Source organism: Pseudonaja textilis, chromosome 9, assembly GCF_049901715.1.
Source record: "Pseudonaja textilis isolate UNSWEBS1 chromosome 9, rPseTex1.2, whole genome shotgun sequence".
Taxonomy (NCBI): Eukaryota; Metazoa; Chordata; class Lepidosauria; order Squamata; family Elapidae; genus Pseudonaja; species Pseudonaja textilis.
The window spans coordinates 14,497,567-14,521,647 of NC_141998.1; the positions used below are offsets into that span (position 1 = coordinate 14,497,567).

The 24,081-nt window shown below is 42.6% G+C and overlaps 1 protein-coding gene across 4 annotated transcripts; it reads right to left on the reverse strand.

The window, feature by feature from the left end:
• Positions 1–116: 116 nt before the first annotated feature.
• Positions 117–16,645, reverse strand: LOC113447693 (matrix metalloproteinase-17-like). 4 transcript variants are annotated; one of them, XM_087938972.1, is made up of 12 exons: positions 15,597–15,680; positions 15,444–15,516; positions 12,295–12,532; positions 11,362–11,494; positions 10,519–10,696; positions 9,612–9,895; positions 8,150–8,326; positions 7,069–7,159; positions 5,855–5,937; positions 4,618–4,770; positions 3,113–3,370; positions 117–789 (listed from the first exon to the last, which is right to left on the reverse strand). In XM_087938972.1, the coding sequence occupies exons 2-12, from the start codon at positions 15,503–15,505 to the stop codon at positions 497–499; spliced, it is 1,950 nt and encodes a 649-aa protein (XP_087795098.1). In that variant the 5' UTR covers positions 15,506–15,516; positions 15,597–15,680; the 3' UTR covers positions 117–496. The 4 variants fall into 4 exon arrangements, with proteins under 4 accessions (XP_087795098.1, XP_087795101.1, XP_087795100.1 ...); XM_087938975.1 differs by lacking the exons at positions 15,444–15,516; positions 15,597–15,680 and adding an exon at positions 16,369–16,645; XM_087938974.1 differs by lacking the exon at positions 15,444–15,516 and having other exon boundaries at positions 15,597–15,725.
• Positions 16,646–24,081: the final 7,436 nt, after the last annotated feature.

Here is a 24,081-nt window from a genome sequence, read left to right on the forward strand (position 1 = left end):
TTAAAAATGGGGGAGGAAAGACTCACTGCTTCCTTTCCGAAACAGCAAATCAGATCATCTTTTGCTCAGGGAGAACTTTTACAGCATAAAATGAACTGACCAATTAGGGAGCAGATATCTTTGGTTCCTTCTATATAAAAAAAGAGCTCCATATTTTCCATTTCCTAGAGTCTACTAAAGCTCTTTTGTCTTGTGGTTGGACATTCTAATAACTTAAGTGTCCAACTCCCAAGTCCTTCATAATTTTATACAGACATTGCAATTTGAAGCACATGTTCCTATTGCTCCATATGTTAGGACTTTGATACCGTCCTGTTCTAGCAAAGTGAGGCCACCACTCCTTGAAGGATGGGCAACCTCAGCCTGCATCTCAAGGGCTTGTCACTCTCTTTTTGTCTGGCCACAGGTGTCCAGTGTGATCATCTGAGATAGTGCCTCCACTCGTGCTCAGAGAGAAACACATAGCGCAATCCCAGGTCAATATTCCTCACCCGTGCTAGGCAAGTCCTTGCAGTGTCAGGAGAGCCCAGGGCAAAACACTGAGCAAAGTGGAAGAAATGGCACAAAAAGCAGCACAAAAACATACACGTTCCTCAATTTTCAGCTGAGGGCCTCGGAAGTTGGGTGGAAGATTCACTCCCAGTGAAGGGCTAGTAGGCCTTATCCGGAGAGCTTCGACGGTGCAATCCAGCCAATCGGTGGCAATGGAACGAGGGTATCCTGCTTGGAGTTGCAGGGTCTCCTGGTCAAACTTCCAATACTGTTGGCCCTTAAAAACATACAGCGTTCCTGCAGAAGGACAGAGAAGTGACAGCAGCAATAGATTGACGCAAAGTTGCAGAAGACCAAGAAATGTCCCTGGAATAATACACAGTACGGGATGGTTTGGAGCAGAAGTGATACAGGTAGTCCTCAACTTACTACCATAGTAGATCCCAACATTTGTTGCTAAGTGAGACAGTTGTTAAGTGAAGTTTGCCCCCCTTTTGCGACCGTTCTTGCTGCAGTTGTTAAGTTAGTGACACAGTTGTTAAGTGAATCTGGTTTCCCCATTGACTATGCTGCTTAGAAGGTCACAAAATATGACCCCAGGACTCTGCAGCCGTCATAAAAATGAGTCAGTTGCCTAGCATCTGAATTTTCATCACATGACCATGGACATGCTACAAAGGTTGTAGATGTAAAAAACTTTTTAGTGCCCTTGTAAGTTCTAACGATCACTAAATCAACTGTTGTAAGACTAGGATTACTTGCATTGCATCATAAATAGAAATGTGGTTGCTTCAATGTCCAATATTCCAGCTGAGAATGCTATAGTCCGAACAAGAACCGAGCACATTCAGTGGCCACCAGAAGTGGCCTTCAGCAGATTCTGACCAGTTCTGGAGAACCGGTAGTGGAAATTTTGAGTAGTTTGGAAAACCTGCAAATCCCACCTCTGACTGGAGATTTTACAGTATTCTTCCCTTGCCAAGCCCACCAAGCCACGCCCACAGAACCGGTAGTAAACAAATTTGAATCCCACCACTGGTGGCCACGGAAGGTTGTTAGCTGCGCATTAGCAGACAGGGAGAAAAGTGAGAGTAAAATGGAACGGAGGGCGTTATTCTGACTATTGTCCATCCTTGGACAATATGAAGCAGCTTCTGCCTCTTGGAATAAAGTGATGACTAGGAAAAAACTGATAGCCAGAAGAAAGGTTAGATTTAGTGGACAAGCTAGTCTTCTAAATTCAGGTGTATCCCTACTACAGGTAGTCTTCTGCTTGCAGCCATTCATTTAGTGATTGTTTGAAGTTACTATGCCACTGAAGAAGGTGACTCACAACGGGCCCTTGCCCATACAGCTGTCCCAGCATCCCCCTGGTCATGTGATCAAAATCCAGGTGCTTGGCAACCAGCATGTATTTACAATGATTTGCAGGACTATGAGATTTGTGACCTGCCCAGAGGGTGTCCAACAAGCAAAGTTATTGGGGGAAGCTGAGTTCACTTAATGACCACGTGAGTCACATAACAACCATGACAAAAAAAAAAGATTGTAAAACCCAGTGTGACTCACTGAAAAACCACCTTGTTTAGCCATGGAAATTCTGGTTCTAATGGTGGTTGAAAGTCAAGGACTACCTGTAGCAGTAACTCCATAAAGAAGCATCTAGAAAGGTTTGGCAAAAAGAAGGGGACCCCTTAAGCTTTTTTTTTAACCAGCCGCTATTCAAACTCTGATTATCAGAGATGGGCTGGAGAAACCACTACAGTTTTTTGGGCAAAGGTTTTCAGAAGTGGTTTGCCATGGCTTGCTTCCTAGGTGTCCTTCCTGGCCTTCTGTTACAGACCCGTCACATCCTGGACATGAACTGTTTCAACTCCTTCCCTCAAAACGACGCTATAGGGCATTGCACACTAGAATAACTAGACGCAAGGACAGTTTTTTTGCTGAACGGCATCACTCTGCTAAGCAAATAATTCCCTCAACACTGTCCAACTATTTACAAAGTCTGCATTACAATTACGGTTAATCTTCTCATCACTCCTTATCGCCCATCTCCTCCCACTTGTGACTGCATGACTGTAACTCTGTCGCTTGTATCCTAATGATTTTTATTGACTGTTTCCTCATATGATTTGATTGCTTATTGTACCCTATGACTATCATTAAGTGTTGTACCTGATGATTCTTGACTCTTGATGAATGTATCTTTTCTTTTATGTACACTGAGAGCATTTGCACCAAGACAAATTCCTTGTGTGTCCAATCACACTTGGCCAATAAAAGAATTCTATTCTATTCTATTAAATGGGTGCTTTAGCACTGGCCACACCAGCACCCAAATTGCTTTGTGGTGATGCTCAAAATATGCCTCCAAATGTATCCACCAACCGCTGATGATAAATCATGTTTCACCCCTATCTGCAAATCAGGGCCTTTTATTTAATGGGATGTTCCTTGGAGTGCCTTTTGTGCAAAAGACCTGTCTGTCCTGCACTTCTTGAAAGGACAGGGTAGACTGGAGAGCCTGGTGGCATTCCAGAATTCCCAGGTGCTCAGAACAACATGCAATGAAGCATCTAAGTCAGCCTAAGTTCAGCTTGGGGGCCACAGCCCAACTCACCATCACTTTCACTCAAGACAGAGTCAACAGAGGAGGAGAACTGCTTCCAGGATTCCTGGAGGAGAGGGGAGGCTTCCTCTATGTGTCTTGTGGTCTCATCATAGCACCAGTGAAGGTCGCCCTTGAAGAAATAGGTTTTCTGGTCTGAAGGCCAGGAGAAAGCACCACTGATGCCCCCTTGGGGCAAACCAAAGTCCGTGATTGGCCGAGGATAACCCTCCTCCACACCATTGTCCTTGAACACCCAGTAGAGGGGTCCTTGAGTAAGAAAAGGAGAGAGAGAGAAAGAGGACGGTATGAAAAACAGAAATAACTTGTTATTGAAACCATTAATTCAGGATTACCTGCCCCATGAAATGGAAACTTGAAATCATCTCCCTTAATGCCACCAGGCTCCTGGCCTCACCTGATTTATTTTAAATAACAAAAACGAGAGGGAGATAACAAGCACGTCACAAAATCAGCCTAGCATCTTCATCTCTAGAATTGTTCCCAAGCTTGATGCTTTTTGGCACTATGGCCCTCGCCTCTCAGAAGTCTCTGCATTACCTGGTGGGCTGAAGTCCTGTTTCTGGAGAAACAGTATGGAAATATGCTCATTTGTCTCAAATGAGATGGGACACATAGATAGCATCTGGGGAGTTGAGGGAGCGGATAAATCTTTTGGTTTAGAGCAGCAAATAGTTGAAATTGAGGTGATGAATTGGAAGATGGTCCTGGTAATTTGCTGGTGTGCAGTGCCAATTCAAGGGTATTTGGTACTCCTCACCTCCCACTGATACAAAGATTTTCATTTTTATAAGGATTTGAAAGGGGGGCAGCAGCACTGGAGCCCCTTATTGGTGGACTTCTCAATGGTGCTGATTGACCAGGCTTTAGTCAAAGGTTGCTGGGCAGAGTACAGTTAGTCTTTGACTTACAACCACAATTGAGCCTGCAATTACGGTTGTACATCATGATGGTCCTTAAGCAGATGTGCCCACTTTTATGACCTTTTTTGTGGCAGTTGTTAAATGAATGCAGCAGTTATAAAGCAAGTCCATTGTTTGCTATAGAAATTTTTTTTTTGCCTGAAATCAAAAGCAAACCCCAGTTTCTCACAAAACATATTGCAAATCGGGGTCACATGATTACAGGACACTGCAAACAGATGGATTATTACTAATTGTTTTTGAGGAAACCATCTCTCCTAATTTCAAAAGGCCACTAAGCCACCAATGGTAAGTCAAGGACTACTTGCATGTGAGATGAAACAACAAATCACTTCTTATTCTGCAGGTTTTTGTCTGGGCCTGCAGTTGATTATAAAGAGGATGGGTGTGTATTTTGTGTCTGGAAACCACACTAACTGCTTTAAAGTAATTAAATAAGACCGCTTCTTCTGTGCTTGGTCCTACACTCCGTACATCTGCCACGGCTATTGGCTCAAAAACACATCACATTTTAGTGGAGCAGGATGTCCTTCTGCCTTTGTCCAGCTCACTTTTCACTTGTGATCTTCTCACCACTGAAGAAGAGGATGCGATGATCTGTAGGTCTCTCATAAACAGCATCCACTTTGTGGAGGGCAGAAGGAAGTCCTCGCCAGAAACGAGTGGTCAGAGCTGGTTGGGGAGAAGTGAGATGGCGGCTTTGGGACAAGCGCCAGAAGTACTCATCTGCCACCAGTGCAGGAATAGAAAAAAGAAAAAGATTAGTTTCTGTGATGACACGGGGCGTGGCACAAAGACAACACAGTCACATAAATAAGAGGAGTCCCTTTAGTAACTCCAACTTTGCCCCCAATGTCCAGCTACCTTTGGCTGGAGAAAAAACTCTCCCAAGAACAGTCTTTAAGTGGAGGAAATTCAGTTCGAAAACAAAGTACAAATAAACTATAAATAAAAATCCACACAAACCACGCTGCAGCAACTAACTGGACAGGGCAGGATAAGGAATTGCAGACTTCAAAAGCCAACAAAACACACACAATTGGGAACCCAGATAAGCTTTGACACTAAAAGATAGCTCACAATTTGCTTCCAACAAGTTGCTGTGTGCAAACTCCCTTTTTAAACACTGTGTTCTCAGCTGCAGCTAATGAAGAGAATCAGGGCCCTTTCCTCCCCTGTAAGCCACGCAACTCACGTTACTCCCTTCTCCGTTCCTCCCTGCGTGCCCTAGGATGAAGAAAGGGTGGGCCTGGATCTTTCTCCAAATTCCCTCTGCCTTGCTCTACTTCTCCCCTGCTTTGCCCAGATGGACTGTGCCCTTCTCCAGTTTCTTCCACAGCCAATGGAGCCACACTCCCACTCCCCATCAGCTGCTCAGCCTCTCCCTCAGAACCAGATTCCGACAAGGGCATGACATTTTCCATCTCAAAGGGGGCTCTCTTTCCTGGCAGGTGTTTTGGGACGTGACATGAATGAACATGAGCCTCTTGAAGGCATTCAAAAAGGATAAGAAGAATTAAAAAATAATGATCAAAGGAACTAGAAAGACAGAATGTTTGGGGCTTCTTTTAAAAAAAGCAAGTAAGCGAAGACAAGATTGAAGTTTATAAAAAGTATGTATGATATGGAGGAAGGGGTTTTGCCCTGCCTGTTAATACTGGAATTTTTACCCAATTAAAAAAGAGGAGGCTGACTCTGAATCTGGGTCTCTTGACTGTGTGCCCAATAGCCCCCACCCCCCACAACAGAACAGCACTCCAGCCTCTTTTGTGCACCCTGGGCGGAATGCTTTGTCTTCAAGGTAACTAACCTTTGAAAAAGAACGTTTCCCCTCGGATCTGAGCAACAGCATCGATGTTGGAGGTACATCGGTCAGGAAATCCTTTTCCTAGTCTGGAACAAGGATATTGGGGGGAAAAACAACAACTCAGCCAGTGGGGCTCCTAAAAGCTGCCTTGGTTTCATTTGAGATGGAAAAGGAGGTGTGAAAATATGTACATTCTACCCCAATGTAGCAATGTGCATTGTCTTTTTATGAAGTAGATTTTGAGCATATCCATTAAATCTCCCTCTGGATAAACCAGGGCAGAATACGTGAAAAGCACATCCCCATACATCATGTCCTTACTCCAATACTGAATCAGGCTGAGTGGCAGAAGTTATTTCTATACCTTACCTCACTCATTTGACTAGTTCCCTCTTTTATTCAAAGTGCTTTGGGTTCAACTGCTTCAGACCATGATTTAATAGCCAGGCTTACTCTGGTATTATTAACCAGGTTTTGGCCACAAAATATGTTTAATGCTGGTTTTCCTAGTTTATTTGTCATCATGGATGGAAAAACAAAATCCTCTTTCGGTAGTCAGAATACCTTACTTACACCTTGTCTTATTAAGAAGAAATATCAAAATCAAAATAGGGTCCTATGTCCAGTTTATAAATGCCTTTGTGAGCTCCATGGCTAAATTGGGATTATAACCTGATTTCTTCAGTCTTAAATTTTAATCTAATATTATGCTATCGTTGCATAATAAAGTGGCATTTGCTTAAATATAAACTGCTTTATCAGACAAAGACTGAAATTACTATATTAACAATGATAAGAAGTGTTATTTATAAATAAGGACTTTATTGTTACCTCTTAATCTCTGCAAATTAGCCTAAAATTAACTGTAGTAAAACAAATTTGAGGCAAAGAATTGTAACGTTAGTGCATACAGTCACAGAATTGTAAAATATCTGAGATACAGGGAAATGGCGCATACATTGTGGTTTCTAAATTATGACTGATTTAGGACTTAGTGTGCTGTCTAAAACCAGATAATTGTTGTTTGTTCAATAGATCGTGGTCATGATGCATCTTTCTGTAGAATCTTTTACCTAATGCTGCAGAGGTGCCAAAGCTGGGATCATCCAACAGATCCGTGCAGAGGCTATCAAAAATATACCTTCACAAATTACCCTTCACTAATTTTCACAAAAATTACCCTTCACAAATGAACAATATCAAGACTGTCATCTAACCTGAGGGGAGGGAAATTCTGTGATAAGGAGAGAAGGCCTGGCAATGGAGTGGTTACGTCCTGCTTCTCTGTAGAATGAAAAACTTTATTCCCTGGTTAAAAAAGGAGAGAAACAAAAAAATGTATGAAGAGAAACGAAGAATGTTGGTAGCATACATTGCAGAAAATGGGAATAGAGAGTCCAGACAAATGTAGAAAAGAAGGCCAATGCAAATTAGACTGAAGGCTATTGAACTGCCGCCCACATACACACACAAACACACAGTCCATCACTAAAAGTTTCAGAACTGATAGTGGCACGTTTGCATATAGTGATGAGCCACTGTCTGTTTGAATGTTTGATTCTACAGAAAATATGGGAGCTTGATTGATTGACCTTACAAACAATCCTGATAATGAATATGAATATTATTCATTATATTACTACATAAATAATTATTATATGAATCAAGGATATTAAAATAATGAATTTAAATTAAAAGTAGGGGGGAAAGAACCACACAGTTCTTATTCACTATTTCACATCTACAGATTAAAGAATGGGTTGGACACACAAACCAATACCTTCAGAGTTAGCTATTCTAAGATTTTTAAAAAGATTTTAATTGCAGTACATCTCCTTTATCTGGTCTTTAACATAGCTCTTAGATGTCAAGCCTGTCGCTGGTGGATATTAATAGGAATTGAAGTCCATTGCATCTACTGGACCAAGTTGAGAAAGTTTGGCTGATCCAAAGGACTCAGGCAAGGTCTTAACTCAGAAGACAGAATGTCAGATTTGAAAGGGACCTTAGAGGTTTCTAGTCCAACCCCCTGCTCAAGGAGGAGAATCTGTATTATTTCAGACAAATGATTGTCCAATCTCTTCTTAAAAGCCTCCAGTGTTGAAGTACCTGCAACTTCTGGAGGCAAAAATTCCACTGGTTAATTATTGTTAGGAAATTTGTCCTTAGTTTTAGGTTGGTTCTGTCCTCGATTAGTTTCCATCCATTGCTTCTTGTTCTGCCTTCAGGTGCTTTGGAGAACAGCTTCCCCCCCCCCCCCAGCAATGTTTATTTATGATCCCATATTGTTGCACTTACCGTAAAGCTTCTGGATTTCAGCATGATCCTCTATGTGCAACTGGTATTGCAATGGGTCTCCTACTGGTCCCTGGTAATATGGGTGCATGATTGAGTGCTTGGAAGATGAATGTGCTAAGCCAAGACTGTGCCCAAACTCATGAATGGCTACAGCAAAAAGGTCGGTGCCAAAGTCATCTATCAAACAGTAAAAATCACTGGTTGAATGATCTGGACTGAGTCTACAAAGCGAGACAATGAATCACAAATGCACAGAACAGAATCAAAAAGACAGCAAAAATATCATCCTGTCCAGTAATCTCCTATAAGGTAATGTATCCACCCTTTGTTGAATCTTTATGGCATCTTGAGAGCTGTGATCAATGCTCAGTCCAGATTAGAATGAAAAGTACCTATGGATAATGGCTGCCTCCTCTTAAAATGGTTCATCTCCTTCCTTTGTTTTTTCTTGAAATCATTTCACTTCTCATCCAAGAAACTTCTTCAGTTTTTGGATGCTCACCCAAGAAGCTGAAGAAACTTCTTGGATGAGAAGCAAAACATCTTCAAGGAAAAACAAAGAAATTCTAGTTGCCTTTTGAAAAAGCACTTTGAGGCAACTTTGACCTGGATGACTGAGAATCTCCATAGACATTCCTCTCCTACAATTCTCAAACTTTAGCCATCAGGTACCCCAGAGCAGAGAATTGGATTTGCCCTAAAAGTTGAATCTAGGTCTTCATCCTAGATAATGGGACCAGGTTGCATCATAGAGTGAATCTTTGGATACAGGGCAACATCTCAGCCTGCTTAGTAGATTGAGGAAAACTCAAATGGGCCAGACTAGCAGGATTATTTTATTTTTATTTTTCCAATACTGGCTTCCACCAAATCTTCCCCACATGAAATCAGAAGGACAAATTCTTCTTGGTTATGGTGAAAGTCTTAGAGTGCTGTAAAAAGATGAAATAATGGGAATAAACCCATGATCATGATCAGAGGGGGAAAAAATTTTTCTCGGTTGAGGTAGACGTTAGGGGCTCTACTTGGGAAGCTTGACAAAACAATGAAAAATCCCTGTGATAGAAGAACCACTTCATAAAATGCATTAGGGAATGTATATGTTGAATTTACTGTGCTTTTTTTGTTTGATGGTTGCCCTACTTCTATGTCACAACTTTAGCAAAGCCTCCTTCTCCTCAGGTTCATTGTAGCTCGTTTTGGGCATTCAGTTGAACCCATAGAGAGGTCAGCATGGGGGAAGAAAAGTACATGCAGCCTTCAGGTCACTCAGAGGGTGTACTCACATTCAAGGGAAGTATAGTTGACCTTCAGACCTTTAGATAAAAGTGGGGTAACAAGAGAAGACAAGGGCAGGATTCTATGCATGGCCCCATTCTGCATCCAATGTGAGCCTTCCAGGGAAACATCTGAACAGGTTTACAGTTCTTAACTACTCCACTACTCCTGAAAATCAAATCACCTGGTGAGCGGAAAGTCCATTCTTCATCCCCATCAAAATGGACAGTGCCAGCCCTCTGTGGGTCTCTGGGAAAGAAAGCATGGGCCACCATCCCACCAGGTCCATCAAAAGGATAACTGTCATGGTGATCCAACTGGAGGAACTCCACAGAGATGTCAGCAGTGTGGCCGCCAACCTCATGAAAGGTTAATGGTATAGCTTCACTCCAAACCTTTAGGGCATAATAGATCAATACTCGCATCGTATCTCGGCTGAGACGAGCTCTTTGGGGGTAGCTCTTCACCCTATGGGAAAAATAAAATGTGCAGGTGAAAGCAACAAGAATATCATTTGCTTTCCTAAAGCATACTAAATTTGGCTTGCTTTGAAATTTAGTTTTGGGGGGGACTGAGGATGTAGTGTTAACCTAGGACATTTGCTTCATTTATGGTGAAGGGCATTCTGCAAATGCGGAAAACTGGTTTCCTCAAAAACCTTTTAATCATGCTGTGCCACTTTGGTGGTGTAGTCAAAATACTGGATTGGATCCTAAACCAGGCTTAATGAAACACAATTCCTGGCTTCACATAACAGACTACCTCCAAAACAAATAGACTTTATAATGGCTTAACACAATGCCCAGGTTCACTTAGCTGGCAGACTCCATTGCTAGGTTCATCTAACCACAATAAACCAGAAGCTCTCCATTTCCATGTTCGCCTAGTTTTCTGAACGCTGGCACTGAATGACGGTGTTTGTACAAGGTACAATTCTTTTCTCAATCTAATTTCCTACCAAGTTAGTGTTTCCCAACCGTGGCAACTTTAAGATGGGACTTCAACTCCAGTATGCTGACAGTTGGAGTCCACCCTTCTTAAAGTTGTCAAGGTTGAGAAACATTGCATTAAGCCTACATGTGGATACCTACTTCCAGGAGATGTTTCTTTTGGTCCAAACTGAACCAGCACTGCGCCTCTCCAGACTTCTTCTCCTTTGCCACCTCTTCTTCCTTGCACGCTCTTTTAAAGAAAGCTCTGAGGGGAAGTTGGGGGTAATATCAGGCAAGGCACAGCGAGGCATCCGGATCAGACTCAGTGTGGCATTATCTGCAACAATTCAAGGGAAGAGAGAGAGTAAAAACCCCAGAAAAATTTAAACGTTCGGTCCTTGCCCTGTGTTTCTCAACTTGTTTTGCCTCAATTTCTTGGAAACAGGCAATTCTGGGGCCAGTTTTACTAGCAGAATGGCTTAAACCTAAATCTCTGATGGCATCAAAGGGTCTTTTGACCTGAAATGAACTGATTCTGCAGAGTCGCCTCCTATCATGAGATGGGTGGCATATAAATTTAATTAATAATAAATCTGAAAATTAAAGCAGTATGTGAAACATGAACCCTAGTCCTAGCTGAGACATTAATACTACACCCCATGTAGTCACAGCTAGCAAAGATATATATTTCCTAACAGAATAATGCAGATAATTTTTTCTCGATAGTTTCCCTCATTTTATTTCATTTTAGAATCCACTTGGGAAAACAAACTGTTGTAATTTTGTCTAGAAGCATAAATTCCATACTCCTGTAGTCTTCTTCACTGAAGATATTCAAGAAATGCCTGGGTCTCTGAAGGATGCTACGGTAGCATCTTTCATTGAAGTTCAGAGAGTTGGACTGTCCTCTCTCATTTATGGGTTGAGAGAAATATCCATTGCAAAACCATGGCTCCCCAGGGAGAACAAGCAAGATACTAGCATCTCTCAGTTTTATTATACCTAGAATCCCAGTTTCTGCAATGCCAGCAAAATGTTGCATCACACGAAGGGCTGTTGTCACAGCTTCCCAGGTTTGTAGTTGGCCTGTAGTAGGATCTGCTGGTGGAAGGTATCCATAATGGATTAACCACTCCTAAACAAAGAGGATCAATAGAAAACATGAGGTGCTATAGTCCTTACCTTTCCTCCTGAGAATTATAAATTTCTTAAACTGGGCCTCTCTAAACTAATTTGTTCCTGTTGTATATTGCTTCTTTGCCTACGCAGAAGAAAAACCACTAAATTCAGTGGGGCCAATTCTCAAATACCTAGCTACAAAATTGCAGAGTCTGCATTTTGCCAAAGCCCTGAAAGATTCAGCCAGATTTTTGGAATGCTTGTCTGTACCAAGTTGCTGATTTTTCATTTCTTAGAGTTTCCATTTAATTTGTGAAATGCATTTAACTTTATTAAACAACTGAGCTTTTAATTTGTTTTTAAGATGCTCTCGGAGAAGAAAAATCTCACTACTTTTCATGAAAGCCAACTCTCTAACTTGGTGATTCTTAATCCCAGCAACTTTAAGAGAGATGGACTTCAGTTTCCAGAATTCCCTAGAAAGTCTGTCGTTTAGGGAATTCTGGGAGTTGAAGTCCATATTTAAAGTTGCTGAGGTTGAGAAACACTAGTTTAATCAATGTCCTCAAACCAGCCGGAGAAGAGATGCAGCACAGAACTGTCTTGGCTTTCTCACTTTGTAGGAGCACCCGTCTTCTTTTCTCAACCTTGACACCTTAAAAATGTATGGACTTCAACCCCTGCAGCTGGGTGGGGAATGCTGGGAGTTGAACTCCACACATCTTAAAGTTTCCACGGTTGGGAAACCCCCTCTTAGATGTTACAACTCCCCAGTTTTCAGTCCCTTAGGTTTGAGTCACTTCAGGTTTGACTTACGATGACTTCTCCGCTCTCAGGGGTGGGCATGGGAGCAGGACTGAGGCAGGTGGAGAAAGATGGCAGCAGCAGACAGAAGAGAAGCCAGTGTAGAAAGATGGCAGGTGACTTCCTCCTTTGCTTTTCCTCCAGGTGACGCTGCTGAGGCCGTCTGTGATATTTCTCAGGAAAACAGACTTTTCCAGCCTCCATCCAGGTGCTACTCACTGTTTTGGTGAGTTCACCACTTCTTCCAATTCTGGACAAAAAAAAAAAAAAGATTCCTTTTTTTCTGCAACCCAGCTAAGCTGGTTTATTTTATCTGGGGGGGAAACAAACTCCAGATACAGAATGAGATCAAGGAAGGTTCCATAAATTGGTATTATTTTATATTTGATCCAAAACTTCTATCATATCACTAGCCACTGAGGAAATGGCAAAAATAAGTGAGAACTTTCCTAACTAATCATTTGACAAATATATGAAGTTTGATTAGATCTTCTTCCTAGCAAGATCTTTCTTGAAACTCATCCCCACTAACATTTACTTCTATTTTATCTAAGGAATTCAGCTTGGCAGAGGCAAGCCAGCGATGCAGTGGTTAAGGTACTTCCCTAGAAACCAGGAGACGGTGAGTTTTAGTCCCACCTTAGGCATCAAAGATGGCTGGGTGACCTTGGGTCAATCACTACCCACCATTTTGACTTTGTTGACCCCGTTCTGCAAACCCTTCTGCAGATCTTCAACAAGCTCTCTTAATATGAGCACATTTAAGTTCTTTCCAGTTGATTTCCTATGACTAGAGTGGCAGAGAAATCCTTGTCAGCAAAGCAAATGAAAAGAAACAGATAATCTGAAAGAAAGAAAAATGGCTGAAGTGCAAGGCCATTTACTCGGATATTTGCTTTACCAGTCAGCCAATGCATGACGTACTATCCAGCATAAGGATTGTTGGCACCTTTTGAGTGAAAACATTGCTGCCAGAAAACACAAATACTCAGCTTCAGCTTTAGCAACATCCATCTTCCACACTTTCTACTATCTGTGAAATATGTGCTAGAAACCATTTAATTATGATCAGGAACAAAGCCTCAATACTGAAGTTTCTCCAGAGAATATCCAGCTACCTCTTCTTCTACTTTTTACAGAGTATATCTCTGAATCCAATCTGCCAGTCACTCATCATGTCCTATTTTGCCAGTTATTGTCGTTCCCAGCTCAGTTGAACCCAGAAGAAACAGGGAGTAAAGTAGCCAGTTACTACAGACGAGAAAATACTTGCTCATCCACTCCATACAATTTTTTTCAGAAAGGACTTGCCCTTGCCTTCTTCCCAGGGTTGAAAGAGGGTAGCTGGCCCAAAGTCAGCCAGCTGGACTTTCTGCCCAGGGCAGGAATAGAACTCATGGTCTCTTGGTGTCTAGCCTGGTGCCTGAATCACAACAACAAATGATCTGCCTTAGAAATTATTACTACTTTTCAAATAAAAATAGGTATTGGGGAAGATAGTGACTCACTGTAGGTTCAATTAGTCTACTAAGAGGCAGGTCTCAGTCATAATAGCTGAAATAATTCTGTGGGGTGAAACCTAGAGAGCCTTCTCTTTAGACCAACTTTTGATAGATGGATGGCTAACTTGCAACAGGAATGTCTATGGGGTAGGGGGGTTGGGTGGGAGTGAGATGCCCAGCTTGTGCATTAGCAGCTCATCTCTTTCAGGAGCATGTAGAAAAGGGGGGGGGGGTTGAATCTTGCAGGTGGTATCTTGAATCTTTTACTTTAGATTCTTTTTAATTCCAGGCAGTCTCCTCCCTCTTCCAGATCCTGCCCTTATTCTTTTTCTGCTTATGAAAAAGAAAATTTTTAATGTCCAGAAATCTTTATTATCCCTTTGGCATTTTGTTTTATTTTCAGCTTAATTGCCTATTGATGTCAAGGTGGATTTTTCTGATTTCTTATTTAAGTCTCTTAGTTGTCAGTATAGGGAAGGAGAGAGAAGGAAAAAAAGCCAAGCCTTTCCCTTTTCACTTTCCTTCACTGCTTCTGACTCTTTTTTAGGAGCGACGTTATTTTTTGTAAGTTTAAATTCCAGGGTACCTTATTTGTTGTTTTTACAATTTAACCCGGTCAGCCAAAACTTTCACTTCTTATCTTCCTCCTGCACATTATTTTCTGATCGAGTTCTTCTTTGTGGTGGCTATTTCTGACCACCGCTGCAACCGCCTTCGGGAAAGTAGTGGCCAGCTGAGGAGGAGAGATGCGGCTCTCCTCAACCCTGCTGGTGGTCTCCCCCCTCTTCACCACCTCTATGGGGTGGCTTAGCCCCGAAACCAGCTGGCTCGGGGCGCTCCAGCAGCGAGCCCAGACAGAAACCACACACGACCACGAATTTATGTCTGTCGCTGGAGCCCTTCAAACCGGAAGTCAGGTGGTATCTTGAATCTTTTGTGACCTGTCCCTCCCCACCATGGACATCCCTGCTTTATAGGGATTTTGTTGTGGGGGGGGAGGGAGAAGGGGAAGAGCTATGTACCATGGCTTTGTGGAGGGAAGAGAAAGGGGAGGAGGAAAGGGAAGGGAAGGAAAAAGGGAAAGGAAAGGAGAATGAAGTTTACAAAGACAGGAATTCTATAACTCTGTTGTAGGCATCAGAGGTACTATAGATTTAAATTCAGTGCCATTCCTGCCCTCTGGGAAACAATCTCTGAGAGCCAATTCTTTGTAAAATATACAGGCTCCACATTCTCAATTTTCTGTGACAAAAAAGGAGACTTAAAACTTCTATGACAAAAAAGGAGACTTAAAACTGTCACTTTAGTGATTGGAACACCTCATTCATCAACTGTGCCCAAACATCCCATCTGTGCTCTTGTATTGCTGTTTGCTAGAGAGGCTGCTGTGTTAAAAGAGGCTCAGGGATGTCGGTCCGGCTACCTTCCAGGGGAAGAGAACCGATCGGCATCCCTCAAACCCGTATCAGTCTTTAATGCCTGTCACTGTCATTCTGACTTTCCAAGTCCATACATTTTGCAATCACTCTAAGGCACAAAATGATATACAGCATGTCTCCGTTGGGTTTAACCCAACAAGCAGACAGAAATTATCTAGTCTGCTTATTTTTTTAAATGTACAAATGAGCTTTTTTTAAAAAAAAAGACCATTTTGCTTACATTTCAACAAGACTCCGTTCCCCTTGTCCCCTTCTCTCTGGTTTCTGAAGTGCCTCTCTCATTTCTAGGAAGGCTGGAAATTACAAGGAAGGTGGGAAGGTGATGTCCTCCCATTTTTGGCTTTGAAGAAGTGGGGGGGGGGCTCCTACTTACCTGTCCAAATGTCCCCCAAAGAGCAAGTCCTGAAGGATCCCCAAGAGCAGCTTTGCTCCAGTTCTACTTTTCCTTGGAAGGAGACTGGGGTGGGGCAGGAGGGGAGGGAGGGGAAGGGAGGGGAGCGGAGACCAGTGAGCGAATCTCTTTAGGAGTGGGAGGCGTCCTTTGAAGAACTGATCTTTCCCAGAGGACTAAAAGAACCCACATCCCACCCTGCTGTGCCGGGGCTGTTGGGGGTGCAATTCCTCTAATCTGTTTTTGCCCAATTTAACAAGCAACTTGCAAAGGTTTTTGCTTTACTCTTCACTATTCCTCTGGCTGCTGACCATGTTTCTTATCCCCCTTCCCTCAACTCACAAATCTGCCTTCCTTCCTTCCTTCCTTCCTTCCTTCCTTCCTTCCTTCCTTCCTTCCTTCCTTCCTTCCTTCCTTCCTTCCTTCCTTCCTTCCTTCCTTCCTTCCTTCCTTCCTTCCCTTTCCATTCCCTTCTTTTTCTTTCTCACTGAATGTGCAGCACATGCACTTAAGGACTTGTGATTTTGTACAACACACTCAGACTTACATCCCCTCTCACCTCTTGGATCTCTTCAGAGAACCAGCCCTCCACTTCCCTCTTTCCAAACCCACCTGGCTTTTCTTTTCCCAACAGCTCACCTGAGCATTTGGCAACTCACTCGGAGCCCCTTTGTTTGATGACAACACTGGTGCCATCCCCAGCCGTAGACACCCCTCCACACCTTGTGCTAGACCCCTGCTGCATTCAACTTACCTGATGCAAGACTCGGCTCCCCAAAGGCATCCATCTGATCGAGGACTTGGTCTCTTCCACCCGTCAGGGAGGGGCAGCGCAGAGGGGAGCAGGAGGGCGAGTCCCGGGAGGGAGGAGTTGCCTGCAGCAGTGGGGAGCAGAGGATTAGGTCCCCAAGACCTCCTCCCAACTCCGTTGCATCTCCTGCAATTGGCCATAGGGAGCAAGGACAGGATTTTAAAAATAGTTTTATTTTGTTCTTTGCTTGTTGTTTTTCTATGCATTCTCATAGGTACATTCCTGTCTTCTTGGACACTGGAAGAAAAATGTGACCGAAATTAGGAAGTGGACCCTGAAGGAGAGAATAATGCAGTGTACTAACCTTTTCTGTCAGATTAAAAAAAAACTGGGAGAGGAGACCATCCTCCCTAAGAAAAGGAGGGCAGTTTAAACCCCCACCTCCTGCAAAGTGCTTTATGATTTAGCTGGTGTCACAGGAAAAGCCTTTGACTCTCAAATGCATCCAGCTTTTTTTTTAAGCTTGCCAACTGAATGGAAAACTAGCAGAATATTCTCCTTCCGCTGTCCCCAACACGGTGGTCTTGAGTTATGAATTCTCAGCCTTATGGCTATGTAGTCCCTTAAAGCCTCTGGAGGATGTTAGGTTGAGGGGAGAGAATTTTACATCGCGTTTAAGTAAATAAAACAACAGCCACGGGAATGAGAAGAGGCCCAACCACAGTGAAGCTGTTGATCGGTTTAAAACAATAGATTTGGAGGAAACTACCAAGAAAAGATCTTCCGTAAATCCATTTTCAATTCTTTGGCATTCAAAATTGAAAAAGCAGAGTGTTCAGTTTCTGGAATTAAAATACGAAGTGGCTTGAACACATTATCTGGATAATATTAGTTTTGCTTCTCATCCAAGAAACATCTTCCATTCTGAAGAAGCTTCTTTTATAAGAAGTGAAATGTCTTCAAGGGAAAACAAAATCCAGTTGCCTCTTGAAAAAGCATCTTTGGAACACCCGTTCTTTTTTCAAATATGAACATTTCTATAAGGTGATACTATAACAATAGAAACTTAATATTATCCAGGTAATGTGTTCAAGCCGCTTCATATTTTAATTCCATGACCTGGATGACTGAGAATCTCTATAGATGAAAGGATGGGTGGGCCTAGGACATTCATGGTTCTCAAGAACTGGAAATCAATGGAGCTGGAGATCACATGCATTTGTGTGCATCCAGTTTTACATTTTCAAAACGGTCTTCAACCTGTACCTTTCTGGTTCTAAACTCAACTGGATTTTCTATCTACAATTCTTTCCATCCACCCAGATCATCTGAATTTCACCGGCTGCCTAAATCTCCTTTTCTTCCTTATCTGGTCTGAAACACTAAGCAAATTTCTGTCTGCTTTTCCACAATAGTTAGATGCCTCCTTGTTTTCAACCTGCAACTTGATAATCAGCCTTTATCATGAAGGATCTTGCTTGTCCTTTCATTCCTTCCAGCTAAAGGCTACGCCCATTAACCTCCAAGCAGAGGCAATTGGGCCCTGGAGAGACTTCACTGGGATGCATCCCCTTTAGGAAGCGATGAGTCCAGAATGGCTATTTTGGGTGATGGGGTCAACCGGGGCCTCTGTAAGCTCCAAGCAGAACAATGCTGGTTGACAATGAGGCCATTAATCTGTTGGGAGATGGCTGTGACCAGCTAGACTGGAGGTGGTGTCCATGGTTACACAGACTGTGAGGCTCCTATTTCTCAGATCTCTCTCTCTGCAGTGGGATGGGTGGGTGGAGGGGGCGGAGGAATAAAGCCACCCTCAGAGCAGGCAGATGGTGGAGGAACTGAACATGGCGTTTACTCCTAGTAGAACCTTCTCTAGTTCTGGGCACATCGTGGGAGATATTCTATTGAGTAACTTATAAAGAAACTTTATCAACTTTGAGCTACTTACAAAGTAAAAAAGGCAGGATAAAAATACAGGTACTCCTTAACTTATGGTCACCATTGAGCTCAAAAATTCTGTTGCTAAGCAAAACAGTTGTTAAGTGAATTTTGCCCCATTTTAATTGCTACAGTTGTTAAGTTAGTAACTCAGTTGTTAAGTGAATCTGGCTTCCCCACTGACTTTGGTTGTCAGGAGGTTGCAAAAAAGGTGATTACGTAAACTGCAAAAAGGTGATTACGCAGGCTGCAATTGTTATAAATGAATCGCTTGCCAAGTGTCTGAATTTTGATCATGTGACCTTGGGGGTGCTGCAATGGTCATAAGTGTGAAAAACTGTCATAACTCACTTTTTTCAGCGCTGATGTAACTTTGAACTAAACTTGTAAGTTGAGGACTATGTGTAATAAATTGTGGATTCTGGTCCCCAAATGTACTATTATAAATTTGGATACTGAAAACTGCTCAGTTTTCTAGAGTGGCCAGTCATAATAAATGTAATACAACCAATTCAAATGCTGCCAAATAAAGAAAACTCTTGGGAGGATTGTGTGAAAAGATTAAAAGCCCTGTTCTAGCAATGACTCCCAGTTCCTTTGCCGGGCAAAGCCTTTTTTTAACGAACTTGGACTCAGCCAGCCTTCCAAAATTCTCCATAAAATATGTAGGCAGAGAAATTGGGTGACCCTTTCCAAATTTTCCCCGTAGCAGACATTTCCCAAAAGCCTCTTAAAAATAGGGCACCCCCTTAATGACAGTACCGCTATTGCTTAAAAAGCTCCATGGGAATTGTCTCACCCTGATGTCTTTTCTTGAGGTTTAATGAAAGCGTGGGAAGCCGGGAAGTTTGCAGACCACTGGAAAGAGGATCACACAATGGAAAACAGGATATTCACAGGCATGCACTCCCGCCCTCCTCTCTTGGGCTGGTTTCAAAGGGCTTTTGAAGCAAATCAATTGCAGACCTGTGGTAAAAACCTGGGGAGAGGACAGTAATTGCTCCTGTACCCCACACATGGAGGCAACCCCTTCCAAAGGGTGGTTCATAATTCAAATGATCGAACGGTACTCATTCAAGGCAGCAAAATAAATCATGAAATTAGAGCCCCAGAATGATTTCAGCATCTGGGGTCTTGCTCCATGGATGTAGGTTGCAGCAAGACAAAAATGGAGGGTGAAGATTCCGAAATGGGAGGTCTGAAATGGGCCCTTTGTCTCTGCATCCTCACCAACATTTTGCCACCTCAGCTTAGACCCACTGCTGAATCTTAGGAAATCTGATTGCTCATTTTTGTTTAAAGAAGAGATCGCAGGAAGCATCACCAGAAAGTGGTAAGCTTCAATATTCAACGGCTTCATGGTACCCAGCTGACAGCATTCTGAGACAGGCCATCACAGGGAAGTTCTAGTCTAGTTGGCAGCAGGACAGGTCTTCTCATTATTATGGGCCAAACGTTGCTGAAAATAAATTAGCAGAAGGGCATCTTGAATGGACACAGAAGTGGCAGCATGCCCAGAACACATGCGGTAGATGAGTCACATCCATGGCACCCATAATAATATCCTGTGGGTGCCATGGGTGTCAAGGCTAACAGTACCCCATTAACAAATGCCAGAAGCAGATCTCAAAGGGAGGCAGAGAGGGTGAACCACAACTGATCCCCCTGGCAGAGACTCTCCAATGCTTGATCTCAGGACACAAATGGGAGAGATTTCTGGCGCTCATAAAAGGCAGGCAATGTTCTGTGGAGTTTCTGAACTACAAGGGAATCAAGCAGACAGAACTGAAGAATCTTCTTGGATGAGAAACCAAATGTCTTCAAGGAAAAACAAAATCCAGTTGCTTTTTGAAAACGCACCTTTGGGACAACCAGGAGCTGGATGACTGAGAATCTCCATAGACAAATCAAGCAGGGTTCTTCGTTATTTCAATTACACCAGCAGAATTTGTGAGCGGATTTTCAGGCTAGGTGAAAAAGGAGTCCTATAGGAGGGATCTCCAAACTTGGCCACTGTAAGATTTGTGGATTTCAACTCCCAGAATTCCTCAGCTAGTAATGCTCGCTGGGCAATTCTGGGAGTTGAAGTCCACAAGTCTTGAAGTTGCCAAGTTTGGAGACTCCTGTCCTACAGCATGCAGAGAAGGGTCCAGGGATTGAAGGGGCAAGACAAGAACACACACCTGTTGACATTTGGGGAACTGTCCTCATAATATGGCTATGGGAGGGGCAGCAGCATTTACAAAACAACAATGGTCTGGGGAGCACTTTGTAGTTCCACTAGGAGGTTTCTACTTATTAAAGCTCCCGACTCCTAAAAATATGTTTGTGCATAGGGCCTCTGGTGGGATAGAAGATCCAGACTGAGGTCCAGAAGGTGGTTTGGATACTGACATAGGAAAGCTTATAGTATGCAAGGTTGAGAGATGAAAACAGCATCTTTAGACAGATGTCTAGATTTCCATCAAAGCCATCTCAACAGGCGAGCAAAGCCGTTAACGCAGCCAACCTGTTGCAGGATTGGAGAAAAGCTGAAGCTTTTCTCAGCAGGTCTGAATAGCAATTGCACTTAAGACTTACATACTGCTTTATAGTGCTTTACAGCCTTCTCTAAGCAGTTTAGCATACTGCCCCCAACAATTTGGGTCCTCATTTTACCCACCTCGGAAGGATGGAAGGCTGAGTCAACCTTGAGCCTGGTGAGATTCGATCCGCCAAATTGTAGGCAGCTGGCTGCAGAAGTAGCTTGCAATACTGCACTCTAACTACTACGCCACAGAATGCTGAGAAATGTGCCTCCGTTTGCCCATAGTTATAAAAATAACGCAGGAGTGTGGATTTTTAAAATCTTGTTCCAGATGTTTCAAGTCTCTGCAATTGAGAAGCCCTGACCCGACAGGATTATGCCATTTCATCCTTTTAAGAGGATTGTGGCAGAATCTGGCTGGTACCCTCTCAAGGCAAGATTTCACAGCTCATTCCCATGAAAGCTCATTCAGTATCAGCCCCAATCAGGCAGGGGGGCTGGGGGCTGTGTTGCTTTATATCATTGGTGGAGGAGAGGAAATAGAATGGAAATTCAGTGGGCAGAAACAGATTTTTTCCTCATTGGAAATTGCTATGCTTGATCAACATCTCGTTAAAAGGACAATAAACTGAATAATCTCTACCTGCCACTGCCAATCCTTGGCATGTGAGTTGTCCTAGACATTTAAATGATAAATATGGAACTAAGACTTTGGAAGATTCTGCCAGTTAAGAGAGTCTATATTGAAGTAGATGGAGGGAAAAAACCCCATATGAATTATATAATTTGATTCAACATGTGAGCAATGTGGTGGCTCTTGGCCAAACTGCTCACCTTTGCTTTTATTCATTAAAAGCAAAAATTGGGAACATGGCTGTTGGGTATATGGATACACCAACTGGTTTGGATGAATAAATATATAAACCTAGGTTTAAGTGTTTGCAGCTTTAAGCACAAAAACTGCAATGTAATTTGATAATTAAGGGTGCGGTTGCAAGCAGCAGTAATAAGGCAGTGAGAGAGACGTAACACTTCCTGGTTTCTGGTTACTGGTCTCCCTGGTTCCTGGTGTTACTGGTCGCTGGTCTGCTGGTCTCTCTGCTATCTGCTGCCTGCTGTTTACTACTGTTATGAGACGTCTGCTTGTTGGCTACTGTGCAAGATACCATTTCTACTGAACAAAAGGACTGTTTACTTGGTGAGCTGTGCATACTCAGCGTTGTCTTTGAGAGAAAGGTATCGGGAGGAGAAGATTTACAAGCAGATAAAGACATTGTACTTAATAGTTAATGAACTAGGTAACTGGATGGATATACTGGATATTGACATATGGACTGAATGACACTTCTTAATCTCTGTGTGAATTAAATAACTATTTTAAAACTACAAACAGTGTTTTTGTCTCCAGTGTGTGTATACTCTTGGGCCCAGCCTCTCTCTCATTTGGCTGCCTGGCTTGACTGCTGCTGTGTACTCTGCTTGGGGGTTTGTCCCCAAACACTAACAATGGCAATTTTCCCCAATTGTGGTTTGTTCCACACCATGATTTGTTGAAATAGTGGTTACCAGTAAGCCACAGTCAACTAGATTCTGCAGCATGCTAAGGCCAACTAAGATGAACTGTTTTATGGCTTAGTATTAGCCCAACATATGAACCTGGCCTGTTTTGGGGGGTCTTTCCCAGATTCACAAGGATTCTTGGGCAATAAAAATGTTGAACGGCTCCAACAAGCTTGGTTTAGAAATATGTGCACCTACCAGAAAGAAAGATAAAAAGCTGGCAGAACAGAGTTGGGAAGATCTTTATAAGGTAGATTATGTAGGAGTGGACAACCATCCCAAATCTGCCTTTGTCATCAACAAGTATTACTTATATTCAGTTGGATGGACTGAAATACATACTATGTTGTTTTTAAACTGAGTGACAGCCCCTGCAATCCCCTCCTACCCAAAAGCCAGGTAACAGAAGTGTAAAAGCAATGTAGATACCACAGGGCAAAAGATGACACCTACAAGTCTAATGATTTACGACGTAATCCTTGACTTATGACCACACTTGAGCCCAGAATGTGTAGTGTGAGATATTTGTTAAGTGAATTTTGGCTCCTTCTACCTTTTTTGCCACAATGGTAGTCAAGTGTATTAATGCAGTATCAGCTTTGGAAACCATATTGAATTCCCCCCTCCCATTTTCGCAGGTTCAATTGTCGCAGTGTGACAGCATCGGATCTCAATATGGGAGGGGGGAATTCATTGAAGTATATCTAGTTAGACAAAATAAAATTATTTTGCTGATTCAAGGTCAGGGAGTGTTGCGCATAGATGAACAGGAAGTCTTACTTTGGATCGGATGGTGATTGGGCCATGTGATGTGGTGATGGGAATAGGGGGTGGATTTGTAGTTTTTTACTTTTGGAAGGAAGCCTGGAACTTCAGATTCGGGATTCCACAGATGTACTAGTTATTGTCCAAATAAAAATAACTTTTAAGAGATGTCTGTCTTGGAGTTATTGGTCGGAATGGAGGTTTGCTGGAACGCTGACATGCAGTTGATAAGTTAGTAACTCAGTTGTTAGGTGATTCTGGCTTCCCCAATGGACTTTGCTTGTTATACGGTTGCAAAAGGGGATCCCATGACATTGGGACACGGACACGGTCATAAATACGAGCAGTTGCCAAGCATCTGAATTTTGATCACAGGATTGTGGTGATGCTGAAAAAAGTAGTAACTGTGAAAAATGATCATGTGACATTTTTCAGTGCTGTTGTAACTTTGAATGGTTGTAGAGGATTGCCTGTACTCCCCTCTAGGATACCCATATTCTGTCAGTTTAAGACAGGGGGTCCCCAAACTTGGCAACTTTAAGACTTGTGAACTTCAACTCCCAGAATTCATAGCTGGCTGAAGAATTCTGGGAGTTGAAATCCACAAGTCTTAAAAGTTGCCATGTTTGGAGATCTCTGGTTTAAGAAATCCTAGGTGCCCTGGGTTAAGACGCAAAGCTCCATCATGGAACATTGGCCATGTTTGAGTTGCCATAACGTTCTCATAAAACCCCAATTCTTGCAGAGATAGAAAGTCCCTACTCTAGGGACTCTGGAAAAAGCAAAGATTTTATTTTTTTCTTTTCTTTTCTGAGGGAGTGTATGTGCCAGGAACCACCTCTTTCTGCATCTTTCAAGTAGTATTAAACATCCATTTGAAGCAAAGAGACATCATGATGCATTTCCCAAGCTGTAAAGAACACTAC

What these genes read in the sequence shown, in the direction of transcription:
- LOC113447693 (XM_087938975.1), bottom strand. Translation starts at nt 16,637, where the DNA reads ATGAGAATGCATAGAAAAACAACAAGCAAAGAACAAAATAAAACTATT. An exon ending in TGCAGAAACTGGGATTCTAG is followed by an intron (nt 10,697 to 11,361) that starts GTATAATAAAAC and finishes GAATTGTTGCAG; the next exon opens with ATAATGCCACACTGAGTCTG. An exon ending in AAAAGAAACATCTCCTGGAA is followed by an intron (nt 9,896 to 10,518) that starts GTAGGTATCCAC and finishes TTTTTCCCATAG; the next exon opens with GGTGAAGAGCTACCCCCAAA.